At 36.6% G+C, this 18,933-nt stretch overlaps 1 protein-coding gene across 4 annotated transcripts in view; it reads left to right on the top strand.

Annotated features, from left to right (window-relative positions):
- The window catches only part of LOC116514685 (ras-specific guanine nucleotide-releasing factor RalGPS2), an 83,964-nt gene that overhangs the window by 23,767 nt on the left and 41,264 nt on the right, over window positions 1-18,933 (top strand). For all 4 annotated transcript variants that reach the window (XM_032226333.1, XM_032226330.1, XM_032226334.1 and 1 more), the window contains 6 exons: window positions 1,650-1,757; window positions 3,155-3,205; window positions 8,733-8,816; window positions 9,179-9,268; window positions 10,867-10,959; window positions 13,678-13,804. In XM_032226333.1, the coding sequence (XP_032082224.1) occupies window positions 1,650-1,757; window positions 3,155-3,205; window positions 8,733-8,816; window positions 9,179-9,268; window positions 10,867-10,959; window positions 13,678-13,804 (553 nt within the window). The remainder of the gene's footprint in view (window positions 1-1,649; window positions 1,758-3,154; window positions 3,206-8,732; window positions 8,817-9,178; window positions 9,269-10,866; window positions 10,960-13,677; window positions 13,805-18,933) is intronic.

Raw genomic sequence — 18,933 nt, 5'->3', positions numbered from 1 at the left:
AAGAGGCAGGAGAGCTTTTCAGCTTCCCAATGGTCAGCTGATTGGTGCAGGAAACTCTAAAAGAAGCTGCCAGTTCGAATCCTCAAGGTTCTGAAAATGGCAGCTGCTTCCAGGAGGGCATGGGAAGCAGCCCTGAGCACCATGAGTCCCTTCTGGGTGGGATGGGGGAAGTGAGGTGATGTGTTGCAGCAAGTGGCTTGTCATGAATGACTGCAGGGGGACTGCAGCTGTCATAACTTCGAAACAGGACGTATGTAGTTTTGGGGTGCGTAACTTTGAATGCCTACTTAAATGGTATATCGTTTCTTGGGGATTACCTGTAACTAAGTTCTATGCCATGTAGGAGTTTATAGGTGATGACCAACGTCTTGAATCACAACTTGAAAGAAACTTGCAACCAATGCAGCTCATGAAACAGAGCTGTTATACAAGCATACCAAGGCATGCCTATCACTAATATTGCCACATTCTGGACTAGTTAAAGCTTCCAGGTGGTCTTCAAGGATTTCTCCCTTACATAATACATCACAGAGTCAAGCCATAATGTAACAGGGGCATGAGTGACTGTTCTGACCCCCCTTGTCCTACACCAAAGCACACCGAGACAAAGATACTTCAAGGATTTATTAACACACAGACTAGACCTTGGCAGCAATCCAGCACAGACTAGACGTTGGCAGCAATCCAGCACAGACTAACCTTGGCAGCAATCCAGCCTGCCAAGCTAGCCATGAGAGTTCTCCAGCTCTAGTAAACACATTGATTCCTGTGACGAGCGTGTGCAAAGCCATTCCTTTTATAGTCTTGAGAGGAGCCTAATTACCACCAGCTGAGTTCATTTATCTCCTGTAACTGCGCAACTGTGTAGCCCTCAGTTGCCGGGCATCCAGGACCAACTCCCTTGTCTCCTCCCCACTGCTCCAATGCATGACGTCAGGATCACACTGCCTTGTCTCCTCTCCACTGGTCCAAGGCTCAGGCGCCTCCTGGTGGCCAACCAGCCTCTATGCGCGCTGCTCGGAGTCGGAACCCTGTCCAGGATCCTCCACATCCTCCAGAGCAGACTTATAGGGCCCCTCGCTGTCGGAGTCTGGTGGCAGCACCAACGGCTCCTACTGGGCCACAACAAGTGACTATCAGAAGGATCCCTGGATTTAGTGCACAGTTGGTGCACCAGATTGAATTGTTTGGAGTCCTTCATGACCACAGCTGATTTCTGCATGCTCTTTAAGCAAGAGCTGTTCCTCCCCATCCAAATTTACACAGCTTCCATGCACTTTGGACCAAACTGTGACAGTCTCGGATGGCTGGCCTGAGATCAAAGATTTAATTGGGTATCATTTATTTTTCCAGTGTTACGTTCATATCAAAAATGGTGTGAAATAGAATGGTTTAAAAACTAGTGACTGATCAAAAGTTAGCTTATCTAGCTTAATGTGAACTTGAATCTAGGTCTCTGCCTAGCACTTTAGTCTATTCATGTACTGGTTCTTAATATTTCTTTCGGGGACAAAAGTTAACAAATTGCTAGACGATGTTTTATTTGCCACTGAATAGATACAATAATATGCAAGTATCTTTATTAAAAACCACTTAGGAACTCCTTTAAAAACATTTTTGTACTGAAATAACTTATTTCTTCTTGACAGAAGAGTAGCAGCTCAGAATCATTGAGTGACAAAGGTTCTACTGAATTGAAGAAAAGTTTTGATGCAGTAGTTTTTGATGTTCTGAAAGTTACACCTGAGGAATATGCAGTAAGTAATTAACTAAAGTTCCTAATCTAATAATCCTTTTGCCCTACTTTTAGCAAATTGTAACGTATAGTTTTTTTCAAGAGAGTTAAAAGAGGGTTTCAGATACTTCAGAGGAATGAAGAGTCTTACAGAGGTCTCCTATACACTCCATTAAGAGACACTGTTAGAAATACTTTATATGTATGGGAAGAACATTTTATCTCTTTATCAGTGCTGTCCTCTCTCACAATTGACTATTAGCTAGAATTAAAATTAATACAGACTTTCAAATCAAAACTAAAACTATTGTTATTAACTACTTTAAGGATATCAGCATTACTATATACCCCCCCCTCTTTTTAAAAGAAAATTACTTGTATCCAGACTTACATAAGCAGAATGTTCACCATTCTTCTCCAAAAGTATTTTTGAGATTCAAAGAGCATTCTGAATGGAATGGAAAGAATGGAAATCCTTTTACATTAGCCTGAGTGCTAGCAATTCTTGTACAGATTTTGCTGTGTTGAGAATTGGGTAAAAATAAATTCCTAATTCTCAATCTCTACCATTTTAATTGGTCTTGTGCATTATTTGTAGCATTTTATTTAAATAATGTTATATTTTTACCTTGGTGAAAAGAAAAATAAAGAATGTGTGGCCTTTAGAGTTTGTTTTTTGAACTACAAGTCAAGCTTCCTTTTTTAGTCTTTTACCACAGAGAATCCTTATTTTTAAGGGCTCTTAAAATTTAAAATATTGCAGGAAAATGACTAAGAATTCTCTCTTATGCATGTGAGAATTTAATTTTGTGGCTGAAATCAGCTATGCTTCAAAATAATGAATACATTCATAATTGCTTCCATTTATTTATGAACATATTTATTACTGAGCAATGTCTAAAGCATTCAGAACACAAGATAAGTGTCATAAACTGGAGCTTAGCTTGACCTCTTATGGTAGTTACCTACAAATAAAAGAATATGTACCAAAAGGAACTATTCATGATCAGATTCATTTACTTGGGGTGAAACCCATCACAATTCCATTCCCAGAGTGTTTATTCGGCAAAACTAATTCCTCATGAAGTTTCAGACACACAAACCGGAAGTCAGAAAATGGGCCGTTTCCAGCCTCCGGGGGGGAGGCTGTTTTCACCCTCCCCAGGCTCCTAGAAAGCCGTCACGTGCACATGCATGGGGGCATGGGGCGGGGGGCTTTGTTATGGGGGTGGGCACACACGTGTACGCAAACACACGAGGTGAAAAAGGTTCGCCATCACTGCCCTAGAATAATTGTTATCACTGATATAGGTAAAGAAACATCATTTTGCTAGGAATTGTTCTGGCATTAAATAATCAAATGAACTGAGTTGTAAAATAAGGAACATAATTTTAATTTTCTTATAACTTTGATTTAAGGGCCAGATTACACTCATGGATATTCCTGTATTTAAAGCTATTCAACCAGAGGTGAGTTTTTCATAGAAAACTTAAAATAATTTGATAGAAAACAAGTTCGTTTTATTATGATAATTTCCATATTTCATTTACTTTTAATATACAGTAGATTCCTATAGAATGTACTTTCCTTTTGCTTTAATAGCTTTAATGATTGACATCTGAATGGCTAGATAAGTAAAACATATAATGTAATAATTAAATGTATGTTTGCTGTTTAAATATTCTTATAGATTCCATTAGGTTGGAGGTAATATAGTATAGAAAATACTAGTATGACATACTCCAGAAATTAATTTTAAATACGCACTGATTATAGCAATAATTAAAAAAAGAATAAAGAATGAAAATAAGGATATAAAAAGAAAAAAGAAATAGAGATATTCCTCAACTTACAATCACAATTGAGCCCAATATTTATGTTGCTAAGTGAGAGGTTTGGTGAGTTTTGCCACATTTTATGACTTTTCTTGCCCCACTTGTTAAGTGAATCAGTGCAGTTGTTAAATTAGTAACCCGGTTGTTAAGTGAATCTGGTTTCCCCATTGACTTTGCTTTTCAGAATGTTGCAAATAGTGATCATATGACCCATGGACCCTGCAACAGCCATAAATGTAAGTCAGTTGTCAAGCATCCAAATGTAAACACATGACCATGAGGATGCTGCAACAGTCATAAATCTGAAAAATGGTCATAAATCACTTTTTTCAGTGTTGTAACTTCAAGCAGTCACTAAATTAAACTATTGTAAGTTGAGGACTACATGTATAAAAACGTAATAATCTCCTTGGACTCAATAAATATAAGTTTAAATAACTGATCACTTTCTCTTAAAATACAACAATTGTTTATCCCATATCCCATCGCTTAACTATAGACAAATTCTTCAAACGTCATCATTCACTTCTGATTAGCAAAAGTCCACTAAAGGTTATAAGAAATAACATCTATATCCAGCCTAATCGCCCTTTTGCCATTTATTCCCAAAGCTGCAAAATCCTCAAAGTCATACTTGAAGTATAGAAGGAAACTTAGCCAGAGAATGCCATCAAACGTGTTATTCCCAAGGGTCTTAATATTTAAAAAGCTGTTCTACTACTACCAATTTCAGCTGTAATGCCATTCCTCATTCCTTTAGTGACATCTAGCATGCCAAGTCCTTAGTTTAACTATGGTGTCGGGTCTTTTGATTTTTTGTTTGATTGTTTATTGGACACAGATGTTTTCTTTTTTGGTTGTGAGCCTCCCAGAGTTTGGTACAAGATGGGCAGTTTCTCATAGTATTATTTTTTTGTTTTGTGAACTGCCCAAAGTTGCTGGAGGTCAGGCAATATAAAAAAGTTGACACATAATTGTGGGTAAGAGTAAATAATTTTTCAAGTAAACAACATTTGCTATTCTTTACAATATAAATACATGCATATCAGAGGTGGGTTCCTACCAGTTTGCACCAGTTCGGTAGAACCCGTTCGTCAAATCTACCAAACTGGTTAGAAGAGGTTCCACCAGTGGACCCGGAAAGCAGGCCACACCTACAGAAGAGGTTCCAAATTTTTTTCAAACCCACCACTGACACACACACACAAACACACACACAGACACAGACAGACAGACAGACTCACACAGAGAGAGAAAGAGAAAGAAAGGAAGAAAGAATGAAAGAAAAAAGAAAGAAAGAAAAAGTGAGAGAGATGAAAGAAAAAAAGGAAAAAGGGACAGAGAGACAAAAGGAAGGAGAGAGAGAGAGAGAGAGAGAACACACGGCCAGCAAGCCACTCCCACAAAGGAGGCCACACCCACAGAGTAGGTTCGAAAATTTTTTGAAACCCACCACTGATGCATATACATAATGATGTTCTCTTGCAGCATAAAAAGCACGCAGAACTCCAAAAGAATAAGATATAGTTAGAAAAAGAAATTATACAACAGAAAGAAAAGGAGAATCTAGACTTAATTTAAATCAATACCACTCATCATACCGTTACATACGTATTGTTGTTTGTCTTTGTTTTCTGTTCCTTTTGTATTGTTTCCCTTCCCTTCCGGTTTTGTTAGCCGCCCTGAGTCCCTCGGGAATAGGGCGGCATACAAGTTGAATAAAACCAATAAAACCAACCAACCAATAAACCAAACCAACATACCTTGATAACACCCATTCCTTGATTCATGCAGAAACATCTATCACTAAAATCACATCCTTTCCTATGTTTTATTAATCCCATTTCTCTAGTGATGTTAAAAAAAAAGGCAAGATCACTGATAAGACTTTTATGCCAGTTTTCCTAAGAGTTGATCTTAGGGAGTGATTTTAGACTGAAAGTCGATATTATGTAAAAAGCAAATCTCATAATTTATCCCAAAAATATTAATCCAATCTTCTTCAGAATCGTTTCATATAAAATGATGTGATGTAAACTAAAGAACACAATTCTTTTAGGATTTATCTGCAACAAAGTTTGCAGTCTAGCATGTTTATCTTTATATATTTGGGAGAAATAAGTCAAACTAGAAAAGTTAACATTGAGAAGAAGTTTCTTTTTTTAATGTAAGGTGAGAAACACTGAGTGTCTTAATATAAAAACAAAAGATGAGAAATTGTTTACCAATGTGGCATTTTATCCATAGCTATTTAAATTACAAGGTGACTTACAACTTCAAAGGACCTTCTTCATAGCAATCACTTATTTTGTTTTCTGCATATGGCAAGAAAATATATACCACCTTAATGATGCTGATCACTTTTCAAGACACCCAGAGTTGATCTGAGCTGTTCTTGTTTCTGACATGTTTCTTGTCGCAACCCAGGTGAAAACGGGATTGGGGGGAGCTCCAAGTAGTTTCTTTTCTTTTTCTGTGGCGTTGGAGGATTAGGTAATTTTTCACTGCTCCAAGATTTTCTCTCTAACATAGAGTGAGACAGTTTTCAGCTTCCTATTCCTGATACCCAATATGACATTTTGCCGTGTCCTCCACTTAAACCATTATAGCAATATGCAATTGTGGTTTTAGCTCCTGGAAAAAGTGATTATAAAATAGCTGGCATGCTGTCTTTTCACAATCACAATTAACATTAGTATTTTTAAACCAACCAAGCAATGGTGGTTTGGAAAAATGCTGTCCATTTATATCAATTGCTTACCATTTTTAGAAACTCCAGACGAATTGATATAGTATATTCTAGAAAAGTGAATTGGGAATGATGGCGGTGAAGGCGTTTGTTCTTGCAGTAGGACCAGCTTGTCTATGAACCCCATTGAATGTCTTTTTTCCTATTGGTCAGTTGAAGAGAGAACACAAATTGATTCTTACTTTCCCTGCTTCTTTTCTTCATTCAAAGATCTCCTGAAGTGAAGATTATTGTTCCAAAATATTTGTATTGGGGTTTTTAAATAATATCATTTGGTAATGCCATTATCTGATATGCATGAACATAACTTGGTAGCTTGCTTTCTGCAATTCTCCTGATTTTTAAGAAGTTCAAGGTATTGAATTGAGCCATTTTCCAAAATTAATTCAGACTATAAGCAAATAATGTAGTTCCCCATTGAAAGCTACTGGTAAACAATGCAAATAATTAAAATTATTTCTTTAGAATGTTGCTTGTTTATTCAATTGATTTATACAGCTATTCATCTTGAGATTAGTATGTTAAAAAAATGAATTTATCCTTGCTGTACATCTAATATAAAATCTCGCCTATAGAAACTCACTATCAATTATTTGAGAGCAGAAAGAACAGTATCTTTCAGATTTGCAGATACTTAAAGTTATTATAAAATCGGATATCAAAATTTCTTGACATGACAAATATTAAAAAAAAAGTTTTTGCTAAAACATAAACATGTTACCATATTTTGAATTCTTGCTGATTTTGGGATCCAGTCTTCGATTCTCAAATCTAGTACTGCACACAATTGCCTTTTACCACAATAAAAACAGATTATTTTGTGTAATGGAATTGTAACTTTTAGATGCTATACCAGCACAATTCAATTTGACATTCAAACTTTTCATGGATACATCTGATCTGATAACTTTCTCACATAAGATAAGTCTTTTTACATGCTCTGCCCTTCAGGAGATAATAAAAATATAGGTTGCTTAAAAGAATACAGGTAATCTTCAACTTGTGATCGCAATTGAGCCCAAAATTTCCATTGCTAACCAAGACAATTGTTAAGGTGAGTTTTATCTCATTTTACAACCCTTGTTACCACAGTTGTTCAGTGAATCATTGAAATGATTAGCAACATAGTTGTTAAGTGAGCTTGACTTTACTTGTCAGAAAGGTGCAACAGGTGAACACAGGACCTTGGGATACTGCAACCGTCATAAATGTCAGTTGTCAAGCATCTGAATTTTGATCACATGACAGTGGGGATGTTGCAGTAGTCATAAGTGTGAAAAATGGTCAAAGGTCATTTTTTTTCCAGTTCCATTACTTCCAACAATCACTAAACGAATGGTTATAAGTTGAAGACTACCTGTAATGTACTTCAGTATTTAAGTATTGGCAGATAAACAGTTCTTCAACAAGCTTCTGTCTTCTTTCAGTGATCTTACTCTCTTCTTGCAGTTCTTCAAGATTTCCCCTCCATTCTCTCCTTATTTTAACTTGTCCTTCCTAATTTGAAGAGTGTTTCCAGTTCTGGATTGCAGACAAACTCTAAATCATTCAGGCATTATGAATCTGGAGCACTGATCAGGTGAGCACACTGGATAACTCCCGACTCAGTGTTGCTCCAGTGATGTTTGAAGTCCTTTGAAGTTATTCATGTGTTCAGCACAAAGGAGAGCAGTTTCATTATGTTTCACCTGAGCTAGAGTACAGACCGTTCTGTGCAATAATCTGTGCTAAATTCATGAATGCTGCAGGAAAGCCAACATCATTTCAATGACATTGATAAGGGATGATTCTGCAATGGAGTCCCCTACAGGTAAATACTCCAGTTTACATAATGTCTGAATGGGGCTATCTTTACACAATTAGTATGTTACTGAAAACTCCCTTTTTAAAAAAGTCAGAAAGTCATGAGAATGAGAAGACAAGGTTCATACAGAATGCAGCAATTTGTGGCTTGTTATAAAGGAATCAAGCTAATAATATTGCATATTTACTAACATAGTTTGCCTGAATATATTAGAGAATAGTACTTATTTCTGGTTTTGTAACTTGAATGGAAATGTATACAATTAGACAAAACATTTAAAAGGATATACAAGATAATTCAGATTTCACGCTTTCGTTTATATACTTATCTCAGTTTAGAATACTATTCAACTGAAATTGCAAATGAAATGCTTCTAAAGATTCAGAGATTCACACATTGCTCAAGACATGCATTGTCCAAATTATGTTAGAATTCATAGTACTTTTATAAAACCATACTCAGAATTAATAATTATACCAAGCACATCAGCCTTACCAGGATGTGTATAAGGAGAAATATAAATAGAATTTTTATTAATAAAAGGAAAAATCTTGTTTTGTTTTGCAGTCTGAACGCTGATGTTAAATTATCTTTCATTGTTCATCTAGGAACTGTCAAGTTGTGGTTGGAATAAAAAGGAAAAATATAGTTCAGCACCAAACGCCGTTGCTTTTACAAGAAGATTCAACCATGTAAGTTTTGAGACTAACTGTATACACCATAATTAAATGGCATAATTAAAAAAATCGTATGATCTTTTTTGTTGTTAAAATCTTAATTTCTGTTAAAGGCAGGGATGTCTCTATACTCTCCTCTCCCACCTCTGCCCCAGCCCTCAATGAGCAAAAATAAGAATAAACATCTCCATTTATCTGAATAAATGCAATGAATCTATGCTAATTGAATTCAAACAAGTGAAGTATTCACTCTAATGGAGTAATTTGCATCTTTTAAAGTGACTAAGTGATTTTATAATGTGAAAAATTTTGATTGATTATTTCAGTATTTACACTTCCTTTTTGTGTATATTTTAAAGTAGACCTTTTGTTTTCAGGTAAGCTTTTGGGTAGTTAGAGAGATTCTTCATGCACAGACATTGAAAATAAGAGCTGAAGTCCTAAGCCACTATATCAAAACTGCTAAGGTAAGAAAATGTTTTTGAAAACAGTTTTAACTTTAAAACTCCATTTCAAAAACCTATTACAATTTTGGTTCCATTTACTTATGATATGAGAAACTTATTATTGTTGATCAGTTATAGAAATTACAACATATGGAAATGATTCTTCATTAATGTTTGAAAGTTGCAGAAGTAGATTATGATATTGCTAGTGAAACTGTTCTTCTGAACCTGGCAACGTGTACCATATTTTTCGGAGTATAAGACGCACCAAGATTTTGAAGAGGCAATTAAAAAAAAAAGTTTTTGCACCCTGCAGACCTCCCAAAAATGGCCTGTTTTTCACAAAAACGGGCCCTTTTTTTAAAAAAAAAACAGCCCGTTTTTCGCTCATTTCTGCCCTCCCCATCCCCCAGGAGCACTCTGAAAGCCTCCTAAAGGCTATGCACAGCCATTTGGGTGAAAGGGGCGGAGTTTCAGGAAGCAAAAAAAAATGCTGTATTCAGATGCACCCAGATTTTCACCCTCTTTTTTGAGGGAAAAGGGTGCGCCTTATACTCCAAAAAATATGGTACGTTGAATCAATCACAAATTAAATGTATTAAAAGTTTTGATTTACTGGTTGCCTGTTTCTCTTGAGCACATAGTTGTAGCACATTATTGATAAAGTCATGAACAATATAACATTTGCTCATATCAGTCACCAAAATTATTTTATTTTACTTGGTTTTATACTTTCATTTGCTGGAATTTTAAAATTATTTTCTATTTACAATAGTTTCAGATTTAGATATTTTTATCAGAGTTCTAATAGAAATATGTAATTTTAATTGTAGTAATATGTATATTTTATCAATAGACACAATTTGGTGGAGATGTTAAACTCTGAACCATAGATAAGTCAACAGATGGACTATGACAGGCACATGCTTCTGCTCTATACTATATTTCTGTGTTAATCCCCCCCCCCAGTTTCTCTGTTCTACTAACCTCAATTTTATACTTAAGAAGTATAAAAGTGTGCTGCTGATCATTTAACCTAGTTAAAGAAATGGTAGCTGTTCGTTTTACCCCAGGGCAAGCCAGGTTACATACAAAAATCACATTTAGATAGCTAGAGGGGCATAAACAGAATCTGGACTTCTCCAGACCTAAGACCCTCAAATGTTTTGGGAATCCTTGTGATAGAATGGGTTGCGGCAAAAGGATGAGGGGAGAGGAAGTGATTGTTGAATAAATAGAGTTGCTTTCTGTTCCACTCAATGTTTCTTTTGTACTTCTTTCTCCCCTCTATCAGAAAAATATATCAGCAGATTCTCTCAATCCTCAAAAGAATATTATTTATAGAACCTAAGGTCAGGCAAAAAGAGAAAGCATTTGAAAGTTTCTGCTTGGATTCAACCTAATCTAGGTTGTATAGAATGGAATAGTTGTGAAGCTTTATAATTCAGTTCAGTTTTATAATTCTTTGGCTGTTTTATTTTGGCTGAATTATCGGTTATCATTTGGTTGTATCCATTATTTATTGCGCTGCATTCTTAGAAAATTGTTCAGAGGTTTATGATTTAATACTAGTAAATAATTACCTGATATTGAGCTTCCATTTCTATTCTTGTCTTCAGAAACTTTATGAACTAAATAATTTACATGCTCTTATGGCTGTGATTTCTGGATTGCAAAGTGCCCCCATCTTCAGGTTGACTAAAACATGGGCGGTGAGTAAATTGCATTAAATAATTGCTTTTTTATTAATAAATAACAAAACATTAATTATAAAAGGAGCAGGCCTAGCCAATGAATTCTACAGGCATCTTCAGTATAAAGAAACATTGTCTGTTCTTATAAAATTCTTCAAAGCTTTAACAAGCCTTTTTTGTTTATTCAATATAAGAAAATTATCCAGGACACTTTCTTGATTTGCTATTTGTTTAACCCTTTTAATTATTGCAACATTAACCAGTTTCTTTTTTATATCCACTGTAGCATCTTTTTTTCATATTATTCTTGTAGCCTGTTATTTTTAATTACAATTTCAAATCAGTCTCCATTTTGTCAGGTAAAACTTATTCCTCTTCCATAACATCTAGATAGTCATTCTATAGAGGCAAACACTTTTAAAGTTAACTAGGTTTAGTGTTCAAAAATAACCTTCAGTATATTAGAATATTTTGCTATATCCCAAATCCAGTTTCAGTGTTTTCCTTCAATTGAAATATTTTGTTATATGTAGTGTCCAATTCTTAAGTTACCATACACATTTTTTTAGGATTCAAAACAAAAATATTTTTCCATGGGAAAAATTCTTTATAATTTATTTCAAATTAATCTGGACCCTGAACCGGGAGGCTCTCACAACAGTCACTCGTGCCCTTGTGACCTCTAGGCTGGAGTACTGCAATGTGCTCTACATGGGGCTGCCCTTGAGGAGTATTCGGCGACTTCAGCTAGTCCAGAATGCAGCCGCGCGAGCGATTGTGGGTGCACCTCGCTTCACCCACGTAACACCTATCCTCCGCGAGCTGCACTGGCTACCTGTCGATCTCCGGATACGCTTCAAGGTGCTACTTGTCACCCATAAAGCCCTCCATGGTAGTGGATCTGGGTACTTGAGAGACCGCCTACTGCCGATCACCTCCACACGACCTATTAGATCTCATCGATTAGGCCTCCTCCGAGTTCCATCCGCTGGCCAATGCCGACTGGCAACCACGCGGAGGAGAGCCTTCTCGGTGGTAGCTCCGACCCAATGGAACGATCTCCCCCGTGGAGATTCGTACCCTCACCACCCTCCAGACCTTCCGCACAGCCCTTAGAATCTGGCTATCCCGTCAGGCCTGGGGCTAAATATTGTAACCCTCCCGAATGGTATGAATGTTGTGTTTTAATCATGTATTGTCTTATATGTAAAAGTCTGTTTTCCCCCCTTCCTTTGGATTGTGAGCCGCCCTGAGTCCCCCCAGGGAAAAGGGCGGCATATAAATAAACCTTCTAATCTAAATACATTTGTAACTTTCTAAAGTCAAAATTTTAATCACCGTATATTAAACATAATAATAAATTTTAAAGTCCTTAAGCTTGTATTTAAAGTTTTTTTGCTGAGGACTGAAGAAACTCATCAGGTATTGGAAAACCTGGTTTGGTTTCTAGTGTCTGAACAGAGTTACCAAGCAGTTTGCAAAAGTGATTAGAAAAAGAAGTATGTAAATTCAAGATTCTTTGAAAGGCACCAACTGTGGTTAGAGGAAGAGTGCTATTCTCTTGTCTCCCTGAGCTCTAAACTTGCCAGAAACTGCTGGCTTGCAGTTTGCTTGAGAGGAGCAACTCTCTGGAGCACTTATAGGTGATCTTAAGTCCTTTCCTTGTCCAGAGATAAGCTATCTAAGAGCCAGTCTGCTTGCTGGTTTTTCATACAACTAAGGTTGTTGGTTCCATTCTTCACAAAGTCATCTTGAAGCAGCCATTTCTTCCCCAAAAATCCTACAGGAAAATTACAAGTGGTACTTGTTTCCTGACATGGTCAGGAGCTAAAGCTTGAAGGTAGTGGTGCTTAGTGAATGGTTCTGCTGCTTATCTGAGGCATGATTTCAGCCTCAAATAAATATTCCATTCTTTCAAAGGCCTCTAGCACTTAGATGATACCAATAACAATGGTGGTGCAGTTGTTAGTCTGCAGTACTGCAGACTAATTCTGCTGACTTCCAGCAGTTCAGTCCTGAAGGTTGATTCAGCCGAGGTTGATAAAATGAGGACCCAAATTGTTGGGGGCAATATACAGACTCCGTAAATCCACTTAGGGAGTGCTGTAAAGAATTATGAAGCAGTATATAAGTCTAAGTACTATTGCTATTTCTATCCGGAGAAAAACAAGGCTATCCTTCTGAAAATAGGAAGATTAGAAGATTTTCTGAAATATATGAAAAGCAGCGCAGAGAACTATAAAAAGAAGAGATAATTGTTAGATAATTGTTTATTAGATAATTCACATGGCTTCCTTCTACCTTTTCTTCAGTTAGGAGTCTTCATTAGGTTCTGATATATTCAGTATCTAGGGCAGTAATTTTTCCTCCCTGAACTTTGATGCATTATCTAATGGCAGTTTATGATTTTTGACTTTGAAGTATGCGCTGTATTTTGACTACTTTGTTCAGAGAGAATGGCAGAAAAGAAACATGGACAAATTTTTATATCTATTGCTACTTTTTAAACTTATTTTAAAAATCACCATCAAAATACTAGGGATTTAATATGAAGGGTAATTTGGCCTTGATGTTTTGTTTTTTTAATAGCTTCAATGTCTGTTTTAAATGTTTTCTTGTTGGTCAATTGTAGGCTTTTCAGCATCTCATTTTGTCATATAAAATAACTATTAAATACGTAAATATAAAAGGATAGCTTTTACAGTAATAGTTTTCTGTTCTTTATTTTCCCAAAAGTTACTGAGCCGAAAAGACAAAGCTTCTTTTGACAAGCTGGAATACATAATGAGCAAAGAAGACAATTATAAAAGACTTCGAGACTATATTAGTAGCTTGAAGATGACTCCTTGTATTCCTTATTTCGGTAAGATAAATACTTTAATTTTTTTAGTTAATTGTTAAAATACTGATATTGGCTGCAGTCTGTGAACTTAATAGCTGTTTCTGTTTGAAGAGAGTATCTTGTGACTTAAGTTTAAATTTAAATCATTCTCTTTCCAATATAAGGTAACATAATAAAGCTTGTGTTGCAAAGCTGCTTTAGTCAGACATTTGACCCTTGACCAGCCTACAAAGGCTGATGATGATCACACTCTACTATCTGCTTGAGGGCTAAGGCAGCCTTGCCAGCTGAGGTTTTCTTGGTTATTTACAGAATCTGTGTTCTCAAACATAGTGCTTTGAGTTGTGATTGCAAACAACGTCTAGATTTCATAACTATCAAATTTGTATATATCATCTGTTTTAAAATATAAATTATGTGCAAAATACTTTTTATTTTGAAGAATTGGACATTACAATGGGCATGCTAAGTATTCAGGAGTAATATTTGAATTTTTATTGAATTTCAGCACTTGAAAAAGAAAAAAAAAGAGGTCAATTCACCTCTTCCCTCTTGTTGTCATCATCATTCCTGCTATTATCTTAAGAGTCATTGATTATTTTAAAAGAGCCCAGTTTATTACTTCATTTTAGAAATTTCATGTTGCTTCCATATGAGAGAGAGAGAGAGAGAGCGCTAAGCAACAGTCACTCTCAAAATAAATAAAAATATCCAGTCCTTGTTTTCACAGTTCCTATCCAACAACTGTACAAAAATACCGTTTTTGTCCTCTGCAAAAGTCTGGGCATATGGAGTTACATTTTTGAATAGTTCTTCCTTCCTAGCTACAAGGATAGCCACAAATTAATTGGAGTAATAGCCAATAGCCATGAAATCTATTGATCTTTGCCCTTGAAAGGTGTGTTTTGCTACAATTGGACTTTAGCAGGGCACTACAAGTCAAGGAATACATTGGCACATCTTGAGAAAATTTTCAGTAAATATGGAAAATGCAAAACGTATTTGGGATGTACACAGTGTTTCAAATTCAAAATATTGCTATTGGAGGCAGTTCTTGCCTCCAATAGCAATGTTTTTCTACAGTGCTGAGCATATATTTACGCTATTGATGAACAAGTAAATGGATTTGTCAAACATGAAAATAAAGATACAAAAGTATTACTATATTACTATTGTGTATTTTAGGTAGTTGAATATAACATAGTAATTAATCTATAGATTTATTATAGTATTGTGTAAAGACCATTCAATCACATATTGGCCTCAGTTGCTTCATTCAAGTAGATACATTGCTTTATTCAATCTAGGGATAGTTCATCTAGGGATAGATCTGGAAAACTTTTCAATAGATACCAAAAAAGGACAGCAAAAAAAGATTAGAGATAAGTTTAAATGGCATTCAGAAATACATTATCAAATTGTGTATATAAAAATTGGATGAATTCTTCTGAATTTTTTACTAAGGAGACATTTTCCAGTAATTCTCAAATGAAAGATATGCCCTTAGCACTAATAGTAAGATTGCTACTAACACCCTCATTTACGCCTTTCTTTAAGATTTAAATGAAACTTGGTAAGCCATGTAGTCTGCAGACTGCCAGAGAGATGACCATACAATGAAAGGTATCCACACAAAATCCCTAAACAAGTAACATTTTGACATGATTTCCAAAGCAACTTCAATGGGAATTGCTAGAAAAAAATAGAATTTGTTGGCCATGAACTAGAAAAGATAGAGGACAGAAGGAAGAAAAGCGATCATAGAGTATTAGTGAGTGAGGGTATTTATTTATATAGCTGCTCTAAACATAAAAATCTCCCACTGTTACTTTTATGACCTGAGAACTTGGAGAGGGTCTCTTCTTAGCTTTTTGTTCTGTCTTATCTGAATGTTTCCTAAGTAGTATACCATTATACAATCAGGATGACTTTGCAGGCTCCATATTCACATTACTGAATTCCCAGGCCAGAAGACAAAAGCATGTTTTCAGGCTCTTTAGGAAGACCAGCAGATTGAGGCCAGCCTGCCCTCAAGGAAAATGATGTTCCAAAGGGTGGGTGCCAGGGCTGAAAAGACTTTCCTCTTGGGTCCTGCCAGGTAAGATAATTTTCCTTCATGGATGGGACCCAGATTAGGAATAGAGTGGAGAGGAATGGAATAGAATCTTTATTGCCACTTTAAATGTACACTAATTAGAATACATTAAAATGAAATTTCATTGCGTTCAGCTCTCAAAATATAACCATTAGGCATATACTCACACACCCATATATATGACACAGAGAAATGCCACAGTCTAGTTTGAATGTATACATAGACATGGCGAAAAAAAGAATCCTGCGAATTCACAAGGCAGATGGCATAAGGAGCAAAGCTGTTACAGAATCTGGTAGTCCTGCTATAAATACTTGGAAATCTCCTTCCAGAGGGGAGCAACAGAAACAGACTATTAAGTGGGTATGTGGGGTCTCTAACCCCACCATACTATAAAAACAGTCATAAAATTGAGTCCGGTCACATTGTGTCTTAATTTACAACCACAATAACTTATGATTAAAATTCTGGTTCCAGTTGTGATTGTAAAAGAATTACCGCATTTTTCAGAGTGTAAGACGCACCTCAAAAAAGAGGCTGAAAATGTGGGTGAGTCATATACACTGAATGCAGCATTTTTTGCCTCCTGAAACCCCGCCCCTTCACCAAAATGGCCATGCATAGCTTGTAGGAGGCTTTTACAGAGCTCCTAGGGGCTGGGGAGGGCAGAAATGAGCAAAAAACCAGACCATTTTTTGCTCAGTTTCCCCCCCCCCCGAGCCCCCAGGAGCGATAAGCTTCCTAATGACCTTTTTTTGACCAAAAATGGACCCGCTGTCGTGAAAAATGGGCTTTTTTTGCTCATTTGGGGGGGGGCAGGGACACTCTACAAGCCTCCTAAGGGCTATTCATGCCCTTTTTGGGGGGAGGTGGGCCCATTTTTGCAAAAAATGGGCCGTTTTGAAGAGGTTTGCACAGTGCAAAAACTTTTTTTTTTAATTTGCCTCTTCAAAACCTTGCTGTGTCTTATACTCCAGTGCATCTTATACTACAAAAAATATGGTACCTATACACTAAAATGAATATAAAACACATCTAATGTAATACATTTTACCATTACAGATGGTATTTAATATTTAAGAAGGTTGAGTCCATTTTTGTTTTACAAAAACTGTATTTGGCTATGTAATTTTATGAATTAAATAGCTTTTAAGTGATTGGAAATATATTTTGGAGGTATTCCCCCATCGCGTGGAACGTAGTACTGGAATATTTTGAATATTTTTATACTAATAGATGATATATTCTTTACAACTATCATAAAAACAGTTGGTAATCCATTCACATGGTGTCTCAATTTACAACCACTTGATTATACCTTAATTCTAACTATAACATATTTTAACACATTATTCAGTCGTTAAATACTACTGAAATCAATTTCATAGAACATGTCTAGTACATTGAACTTTATTAAAAACATAAATTAAATAGTTTGTAACTCCTGAAACAGTTCATTCTTTAATGAGTACACAACTTTGTTTATTAAATCTTAATTCCAATTTGTAATATAGGATTAATAACTTTGGTCTAATGTACAGTGTTGTAGCAATGCTACCAATTTTGGATTTGACTTTCAAAATAATGTAGAGTTTCTTATCTGGAGGAAGTAGGAGTCCCATGTCTTAAGAAAATTGTGCTGTAAAATACAGGTAGTCCACAATTAATGATGACCATTTGTTTAGCGATTATTCAAAGCTATGATAGCACTTGATAGCTACAACTAGTCCTTGAATGTCTGGCCATCCCAGCACCCTCCTGATCATGGGACCATGATTTAAGGGATCCAGTTGGCTCTTAACAAGGTTAAGTTGCAGCACCCTGAGGTCACATGATCTTTATATGTGACCTTCCCTGCCTGTTTCCCATAAGCAACATCAAGCAACATAGAGAAGTTGGCAGAAAAGGTCACAACTTGCCTCTCTGTACTTGCACCTCACCAGCGACCTGCACACTCTGACACACCCACCCTGGGACTCTCATGGTGTGTCCCTGCCACTTGTGCACCCTTCTCCCAAGTAGCAGTAGCCACCCCAAGGCCTTCCCCACCCTTGTTGTGGCTCCCTTACCATTCATGCAACCTCTTCCAGTAGCAGCCATCCCAAGCCCCACCATACTTTCACTATGCCTCCCTTACCACTATGCACTATGCACACATCTCCTTCCATCCAGCAGCAGCCACTTACCTGCCTGTCTGCTTGCAAGCTGCCTGGAACTTGCAATCTCTAGTCAGCTTTCTGTTCTTTTTTAAGGTTGCTGACACACAGACAAAAACCAACTACTGTAGAAGCAGGAATATTTACTGCAGTTTAGGCAGATAGTAGCAGACAAGAATGAAATTCAAATGCCCAGTAAATAATGCTTGTCTGAAGGGAGCCAAATATAGTCAAAGAAATATCAGCATAGAACATCCAGAGATGTTCCAAAAGATCCAGGATGCCAAATTGGGCAATCAGCCAGTCGAAAGGCCAGGAGTCACAAGGAAGAAGCAGAAACATGATTCAAGAGCTGGATAGTCAAATGGTGGTTTCCAACAAGAATCTGCAAGCTCAGCAACTAATCAAACCTCTCTGCAACCGGCTAACTGCAATTACTCATGGTTTGCCCTTTGTTTCATTAGAAGCCTCATAGAGGATGGTTGCTTTGCTCACTTCTGTATGAGCCTAGATCTGGGACTTAGGAACAGGAGATACCTGTGACTGAACAGCCATAATTGAATCTTGGCTTAAGATTCCTGAGTCTGGCAGTTCTGAAGCACAGGCCAGATGGAGCAATATTATCAGATTCAGAGTCAGACTCTGACTCTGAATTGTGGCTAATAGCACTTCTCACTGACTTTGGTTGTTGTAAGCCAGCAGGGAGTTACAAGGAGCTGGTCACGTAAGGACCTATGATCCTCACTTAATGATGGCAGCGTGAACTGCCATCATATGACATTATATTTCATTATCACATCGCCTAGTGAACCAATTGCCATTGTAACTCGAGGACTATCTAGTAACAATTGCCATAATGAAATGATAGTACTTTATTCGATGCAACATACACTTACAAA

Source organism: Thamnophis elegans, chromosome 11, assembly GCF_009769535.1.
Source record: "Thamnophis elegans isolate rThaEle1 chromosome 11, rThaEle1.pri, whole genome shotgun sequence".
NCBI lineage: Eukaryota > Metazoa > Chordata > Lepidosauria > Squamata > Colubridae > Thamnophis > Thamnophis elegans.
Note: the sequence above shows the minus strand (reverse complement) of the source record. Positions and strands in the feature narration are given on the sequence as shown.